The sequence below is a fragment of the Danio aesculapii genome, chromosome 13, assembly GCF_903798145.1.
Source record: "Danio aesculapii chromosome 13, fDanAes4.1, whole genome shotgun sequence".
Classification (NCBI taxonomy): domain Eukaryota; kingdom Metazoa; phylum Chordata; class Actinopteri; order Cypriniformes; family Danionidae; genus Danio; species Danio aesculapii.
In genome coordinates this window covers 51,841,242-51,850,148 of record NC_079447.1, presented here as the reverse complement: position 1 = coordinate 51,850,148, position 8,907 = coordinate 51,841,242, and the positions used below count along the sequence as shown (strand labels likewise).

The window sequence follows — 8,907 nt, the reverse complement described above, 5'->3', positions numbered from 1 at the left end:
AGACCCCAGTGACAGACGAGTCTCAGCATTGATCCCGTGGGCCAGCCTGAACACCCGCCGATGACCTACTCACACCTGCAGCTTCTCCACGATAGACGTCCAGCGTTCTCCAGCCTTCAGCACCTAGACTGCAACTCTGCACAAGATGTTTGGCCAGAGGAGAAATGGTCAATGCCTAACTAAGCCTGGTTTCTCTCAAGGTTTTTTCCTTCACCTTAGTCAATTGGTGAAATTTGTTCCTCGCCTCTGTCGCCACTAGCTTGTCGCATCGATGGATTTGCTCTTCAGTGCTTGGACTTTCAGCAGTGAAAATGAAACTAGAACTCCTATGTTAAGCTGCTTTGACGCAATCTACATTGTAAAAGCGCTAGAGAAAAATAAAGATGAATTGAATTCTCTGAGCACTAACAATACCTTTGTGTAATTAGCACTTCTTGTGTGCGTTGCCCTGAATGCCTTCTCAATTGTAAGTTGCTCTGGACAAGAGCGTCTAATAGACTAATTGTCAATTATAATAATAACCCACCAGTTAATCGTGAGATTTGGTCCCTATACTAAAGTGTGACTGTTCTTTTGTGTTGTGTTATCAGGGATCCTGACACATTTCTGTTGGACTGGAAAAAGATCCGTGCTACTGATGGCGGATGGCTGGTCTTTGACATCACGGCCACCAGCAATCACTGGGTGCTGAACCCGCAGCAGAACATGGGCCTTCAGCTGTGTGTGGAGACCACCGACGGTAAGACATACAGTCTTTATTTAGAGCTTTCTCTCCGGGAATACAGTCAGGTTGGTGCTGAAAACTATGAAAGCTCATTTGTTTGTGAAATGTATTTTATATTTTTTAACAGATCGCAAAAATCTACATAAACCTAAGATAGCACTAGAGATGCTTAAAGTTTTCAAAATCCAAAATAAGTATGAATAAGCTTTCCATTGATGTGGATTTAACTAAATTTGTTAAATGAAACACTGTAAAAAATGGCCGTGATTTCAACGGTAAAAATGCTACAGTAAAAATCCGTAACCTGGTTAACAGTATGTTTCCTTAATATATACGGCGAATAAACGTAAATTGACTTTCCCAGAATTCCCTGCATGGCACATCACTTTTTATTCTTTTTGTTGACATTACTATGGATCTTTTTAGTCGTTTCCCCATCAGTTATGTACATTAGAGATTTATGTTACATCTAATTTTAATAAACAATATTTATTTATCATAGTTACCATACTGGTGTTTAGTAGCTGTGTGAATGACACTGAGCACCTTCTAGGTGTCTAACTGTGTAACAAAAGATTTGTAGATGTTGGTAATTCAAAATACACACATATTACCTCTATAAGGGCGATGCAGTGGTGCAGTAGGTAGTGCAGTCGCTTCACAGCAAGAAGGTCACCGGTTTGAGCCTCGGCTGGGTCAGTTGGCGTTTCTGTGTGGAGTTTGCATGTTCTCCCTGTGTTCAGGGTTTCCTCCGGGTGCTCCGGTTTCCCCCACAAGTCCAAAGACATGCGGTACAGGTGAATTGGGAAGGTAGTGTATGAGTGTGAATGAGTGTGTATGGATGTTCCCCAGAGATGGGTTGTAGCTGAAAGGGCATCCGCTGCGTAAAACATGTGCTGGATAAGTTAGCGGTTCATTCCTCTGTGGTGACCCCGGATTAATAAAGGGACTAAACCGAAAAGAAAATGAATGAGTGAATTACCTCTATAAATTTGTGAAATACGGTAGTTTACTGTAAAAATGAGAACTTACTTTTACGGTTTGTACCATATTTTAACGGTAAAATACTGGCAACCACAGCTGCCATTTTTATTTTACGGTAAATTTTACGGATTTCTTTTTTACAGTGTATCTATTCTACAACTATTTGGAAAATCTGAAATCCGAGGGTTCCAAAAAACAAGAAAACAAATCACCTTTTTCAGTGCTTTTCTGTGCATGTCACTAATCAAAAAGGGATTTATACATTTACAGTAGGAATTTTACAAAATCTCTTCATGGAATATGATCTTTTCTTAATATTCTTGACATAAGATTTCTGGTATAAAAGTAAAATTTCAGTCTGAATATGTGGTCTCCATACTAAAGGGTTAACATGGCATCTCTTTAGACGGCACACATTTTTTTAAGTGAAGTTTATTTATAAACTAATTTTGAGAGGATCACATGATTGTTCTCAGCTGCCCCCGCATCAGCTCATGATTGATTCTCCAATCAGATGATTCCCAACTCACTATAAATAACCAGAGTTTTTCTTATCTCAATATCTTTGTCTTGAAGAGCCCCCCTCACCTTCCCACCCCTACTCCCCCTTCTTTCCAGATGGGTGACACGGCGGCCCAGTGATTGTCTCACATCAAGAATGTCTCTGGTTAAAGTCCCTACTAAATCAGATGACATTTCTGTTAGGAGTTTGCTCGTTCTCCTCGTCCTCATATGGGTTTTCCCCAAGTTCTCAGGTTTCCTCCTACAGTCCAAAAACATGCAACCTAAGTAAATTGAACACACTAAAAATGTATACCATAGCCAAGCTCTTAGCGAATACATCTCTCCTCAGTCATCCGTTTCCATCATTAGCCAGAAATAAGTCGGGGGAGTTCATCGAGATCTATAGAGCTCATACTCTCCTCTCACCCTGCAAACAGGAGGGAGCCCAGGATCTCATAAGCTCAGGGCTCTCTCCCGGGACAGCATGCCAAACAAGCTTTATTATCAATCATCAGCTAAGTGTGAACTCTTGAAATCAGTTTCAGAGTAATAATGTAATTTCCAATATGAGGCAAATTCAAATAAAGCAGTAAAGCAGCTCTGATTAATATTATTCAGATCCATGTTGATTCAGTTTTGTTCAATAAACTAAAAGTTGAGTTACTCATTCTAAGGTCATCCAAGGTCTAGGTTACTTTTTTTTCTTATTCAGTTGAACGTTAGACTTTAGCAAGAAGAATTTTAGCTCAAATTGTGGTCCTTGCAGGTCACCAAGTTTTGAGATGAAAAATAAACGCAAACAAACAGGTCTAAATCGATCTCCACGGCTCCTAATGAGCTACTATGAAGAAATACGATAGGATTGTGCATAACGTGCATATATGCATATATGAACCAGATATTTAAAACAGCATAGTTTGAAGATTGCACATGTTCTAATATCAATATGAATCCACAACGGAGTCAAACATCCGACATCTGGAAGTAAAACAGTTGATTATAAAAATAGTTCATTACTAAAAGCAGTAATCTCACATTACTCTCAATCCGATAAATTGTTGGATGTTATAACTCCATCTGTGTTACATCAGTAAAATGAACCGATGTGGGTAAAACAAATGGATTAGCAGCAGTTGCTACACTCTGAAAAAAAAAGTGCTGGGTTGTTGTAACCCAATGTTGGGTCATGTACAGTATGGACAAAACTAAACCGCTGCATTAATTAGATTTCATAGAAAACAAATGAACCCACCATTGAGTTTGTTCATGTTTGACCCAACATTGAGTTATGACAACCCAGTTTATGCTATCTATAGTTTCTCGAATGATTAAAAGATTACTCACTGAATGAGAAATGAGTTTAAATATATGAAACTGGGAACATGGGATGTGTTTTATATTTAATGTTACTTTACAGTGGTACGTCTGCCAGATAAACTTTACTTCATGTTAATCATCTGCTGGGGAATTTATTAAATAATAACCATTTGGTCACTTTAAAGGCACTATAATATTTTAGCGTCCTTCCCTGCAGACAGCGCTTTGTTGTTTTAATTATTGTTGCATTCCCTTTTTACTGGAAATAAGAACCATGAAGAGCAGCTGTTTTCATTTCCTTTCACATCTTCGTTATTTCAGGCTAAAAACAGACACGTTTACCGATGTGAGACTTCACAAAAGTATCATCTTTGAGTCACGGCTACACCCAGATTTTCCTCTTTCTTAAATGGGAACCCGATGCTGTGCAGTCACCTGGTTTTTAGGATCATTTTTCAGCTCACTTTGACATGTAGACAATCACTACAGTATCTGTGTGTGTGTGTGGACTGTAGAAACTGTCATACACAGTTGTGATGATTTTACCACCCAAGACGAGGTTTCTTACTCGTGGCTGTTTGACTAATGCAGATCTCTGTAATCAGATGCAAACATCCGTCTGCTTTCCAGGTAGAAGCATCAACATGAAATCCGCTGGCATCATCGGCAGGAACGGACCTCAGTCCAAACAGCCGTTCCTGGTGGCTTTTTTCAAAGCCAGCGAGGTTTTGCTTCGCTCTGTGAGAGCCACGGGAAGCAAGAGGAAGAACCACAACAGAAACAAAAGCAAAACACAACCGAAATCAACACCAGCTCTCAAAAGCGGAGGTACAGTGGAGCTTTACTGTATTCAAAAACATTCACGTTCAATGTAAGCAATGCTAGCCGAACTTCCTGCAATAAATCGGCTTCATTTCACACCTGATCACGTATAATTGGATTGCAGTACTTAGTTTAACCACTAGTTGTCAATCTTACATACTGCTCCTTTTAACGTAATCGTGAGACTTGCATAGGTCACATCTTGCACGCTTTAATACCCTTTGAACATGCTTCTGTCGAACTGCAATCATGGCAGAATATGTTCACTTCATAGGGCACTTATGGTTGAATGAAACAAACCTCTGAAGTGGTAAGAAATACATACAAAATATGCAGAGCGTGAGACCGCAAAGACCAGGACCACGCTACCTGCAGAGCTTACCTGATGTTTGCTATATGTATGGCCCAAATCACAGTATTTACTGCATTCAGAGTCTGTATACAGAGCGGTGGTGGCAGCTGCAAACAGAGAGCAGAGTGAGCCCACACACACTCCTAGACTAAACACCAGCACTACCTCAATGTCTGAACACTCAACATCCGCTTTGTGCCTTTATCTAGATCAGAACACCAGCGAACAGAGGCAAGCCTGCAAGAAACATGAACTCTACGTCAGCTTTCGGGACCTGGGATGGCAGGTAAACACTCGCTAGGGCAGGGATGGGCAAACTCGATCCTGGAGGGCCAGTGTCCCTGCATAGTTTTGCACCAACCCTAATCAAACACACCTGCTTGTAGCTTTCTAGTGATCTTGAAGACACTTATTAGGGTGTTCAGGTGTGTTTGATTAGTGTTGGAGCAAAACTCTGCAGGGACACCGGCCCTCGAGGATCGAGTTTGCCCATGCCTGCGCTTAGGGTTTAGTCGATTATGGAGCGCTTTGATTCAGACAATTCATCTCTTTCTGTCTCTCGTTTCAGGACTGGATTATTGCTCCAGAAGGCTACGCTGCCTTTTACTGTGATGGAGAATGTTCATTTCCACTGAACGCACATATGAATGCCACAAATCATGCCATTGTGCAGACCTTGGTAAGTGTCTGTTTTTAACGCTGGAACTACTATCGGTTCTCCAACTACTAGATTGACCTCAATAAGCATTTGAAGCTTCTTTTAAGATTTGACCAAGATTTCAATGTTTGTTGTCAAATTATATGAAGCCATTGCCCCTAAAAATACGATCTGTAAAAAAATAGTTCAACAGTGCAAAACATCATTTAAAGATTTAAGGAATCTGTAGGAATTTCAGTGCGTAAAGGACAAGGGCGCAAGCCTAAGGTGAACAACCGTGATCTCCGATCCTACATCAAAAATCCTCATTCATCACCACATGGGCTCAGGACTACTTTGACAAACCATTTTCAAGTTTCACAATACTTCGTTACATCCACAAATGCCAGTGAAAATTGTTCTGTGCCAAAAGGAAGCCCTATGTTAACAGTGTCCAGAAGCGACGTCGACTTCTCTGGGCTCAGAGGCATCTGGGATGGACCATCACACAGTGGAAACGTGCACTGTGGTCAGATGAATCAGTATTTCAGGTATACTTTTGGGAGAAATAGATGCTATAGACCAGGGGTGTCCAAACTCGGTCCTGGAGGGCCGGTGTCCTGCAGATTTTAGCTCCAACTTGCCTCAACACACCTGCACGGATGTTTCTAGAAAGCCTAGTAAGTGCTTGATTAGCTAGCCCAGGTGTGTCTGATTGGGGTTGGAACTAAACTTTGCAGGACACCGGCCCTCCAGGACCGAGCTTGGACATGCCTGCTGTAGACCAAAGAAGGTAAGGATCATCCAGACTGTTACCATCAACAAGTCCAAAAGCCAGGGTCTGTCATGGTATTGGGTTGTATCAGTGCCCTTTGCGAAGGTAACTTGCACTTCTATGATGGCATCATTGATGATGAAAAGTACGTAGAGGATTTGGAGCACACTACGCTGCCTTCTTTTCCAGGGATGCCCATGAATATTTCAACAAGACAATGCAAAACCAAATTCTGCACACATTACAAAGTCCTGGCTGTGGAGGAAGAGGATACAGGTACTTGACTGGCCTGCCTGCAGTCCTGACCTGTCTCCAATGAAGAATGCGTGGCGCGTTTTGAAACAAAGACCCTGTACTGTTGCCCACCATAAGACTTGTTTGCAGGAAGAATGGGATAAAATTACACCTGAAACTCTTCATCACTCGGTGTCTTCAGTCCCTAAACATCTTTTAAATGTGGTGAAAATAAATGGCAACATTACAGAGTGGTTAACGCTTTACTGTTTTTGAAATGTGTTGCAAGAACCAAAATTGTAATACATGTTTATTTTAGAAAAAGAAATAAATAAAAGAAACTATAAACATCACGAGAAACACATTAAATAATGTTTGTTGTATTGTCTGCAACGAAATACAAGTGAAAGTAAAATTAGAAATTACTATCTTGATGGTTCTGCGGGTCTCGTATATCAAATCTGAGCCTTTTTTGCATTTTCTATTGGATTCAAGTCAGGTGATTGGCTGGGCCATTCTACATTCTTGATTTTCTTTCTCTGAAAGCATTTGTGAGTGTCCTTGCCTGTGTTTTGGATCACTGCCTTGCTGAAATGTCCACCCTGGTTTCATCTTCATCATCTGCTAATGTAGATGTTGGACTGAAGCAGGGTTGCTGAAGAACTACTGATAGATTTCAGCTGCTGTCTGGGCTTTCCATGTCTTTCTACACCTCCCTTTCTTCATGTGTTCTATACTTTTTTCCTGCTTCATTTCATTTCATCAAACAAATTAGATTTGTTTTCTTTGCATATATGGATTTCTTTGGTTGTTACCAACATCCAGGGAAAATGTTATGTCAACGGCCCCTTTAGAAATAGGTTTTCTGAGAAAAATGGTCACATGTTAAAGATTTATTTTTAGTTCAGTGTAGAAGAATTGGCACGATACAACAAACCCAAGCCACAACACAACAGGAATGGAAAATAGTTGCGTGTTTTGGCTTATTACCATTGTGTTGTGAACTAACGTTTGCATTGTGTTGTGCACTACTATTCTATAAATGCACATGATTGCTAATAAAGACTAAATGCACTATTGTTTTTGCTTATTGTAGGTCCATCTGATGTTTCCAGATAACGTGCCAAAGCCTTGCTGTGCTCCGACCAAACTGAACGCCATCTCTGTGCTGTATTTTGATGACAGCTCCAATGTTATTCTGAAGAAGTACAGGAATATGGTGGTCCGGTCCTGTGGGTGTCACTGAGAGAAGACTGCTGGATATATTGCTGGATTTAAGAACATATCAAGAGAAATAGTTTTTGAGATTTGATGTACAGTATTATGTATATATTAGCTCATAATTCCTCTTATTTATTTGGCTTTGTTTTGTAATAAACGTTTTTTAAAAGACAGATGTAGATCAGTTATAGCTTAAGTTACCACTCTTACCACACATTCATGAGGTATCTCTCAGAGTATTTCAATAAGGCAAGCGAGCTAGAGAGCGTTTTAGAGGATTTCCTTTGTTTCGAAGACATCATAAATTCATGAGCAACCACTCCAAAAACAAAACTGCTGCTATTTTACAACAGAAATGTAAAGGCCTTAAACCTGGAGTCACAATTATGTGGAAAACAAAGAACAGCCATATTGGAATTTGCAAACCAAAACTGTCTTTCTTTAATACAATTATTGTAGTATTGTTTTAAATGCACTGAGTATGTCTTAGGACTACGTAGTACATATTTCCTCAAGCAGCCCAAAGTATTGCAGCCCACAATTACTGATTGATGTTAGTCTGATGTAGATGTCAGTGGGTGGATATGCAAAATCAAATATACTTCTCCTTATATATACACACACACACACACACACACACACACACACACACACACACACACACACACACACACACACACTTGTATTTGTACTCTGAGTAATATATTTTTTGGGAAGATATTGCATTTATTGTTTTAGAACCATGTTTGTATGTTATTAAATCTATTTTCCAATATATTTCTCTTGTCTGTCTCTAACAAGGTCTACTCAATATTGTGTTTACTGCAGGTTTTACATGACTTTTAAATCAAAAAAATGTTTGCAATCCACTTTATTAGCTAACCAACCCTTAAACTTACCACTAAACATCTCCTTAACCTCCCTTGAACTTGTTTATACCACTAAATCATAGCACTATATTAATAGCACTAATGCCTTGAACCTGCACATGTAAATAAACCTGAACTTAACTTTAATCAACCCAAGCAATGTATCCCTTGACTAAACCAAACAATGAAAAAGTGTTTTAAATACAACATGAACACTATTTTGATATGAGTACATACATTTAAGACGTACGTCATACATTTAATGTACGAATGCAAGTCTGTTTTGATCCTTAAGTTTAAGTGTGAGTTAAGATCAAAATTCTGCCTAACGTTAACCAACTACTACTATAAAGCTACCCTTAAAACTAAACTTGTCCCTAACAATAACCGACCATTAAACCTATGCCACTGAACTTATCTCTAATGTTAACCAGTGCTTATACCTATCCATATCGCTAAATTATCCCC

At 39.6% G+C, this 8,907-nt stretch overlaps 1 protein-coding gene across 1 annotated transcript in view; it reads left to right on the top strand.

The window, feature by feature from the left end:
* The window catches only part of bmp5 (bone morphogenetic protein 5), a 34,700-nt gene extending 26,353 nt beyond the window's left edge, over positions 1-8,347 (top strand). The window contains exons 3-7 of the mRNA XM_056471366.1: positions 591-739; positions 4,160-4,357; positions 4,913-4,989; positions 5,272-5,382; positions 7,446-8,347. Coding sequence (XP_056327341.1) covers positions 591-739; positions 4,160-4,357; positions 4,913-4,989; positions 5,272-5,382; positions 7,446-7,595 — 685 coding nt within the window. The 3' untranslated portion in view covers positions 7,596-8,347. The remainder of the gene's footprint in view (positions 1-590; positions 740-4,159; positions 4,358-4,912; positions 4,990-5,271; positions 5,383-7,445) is intronic.
* Positions 8,348-8,907: the final 560 nt, after the last annotated feature.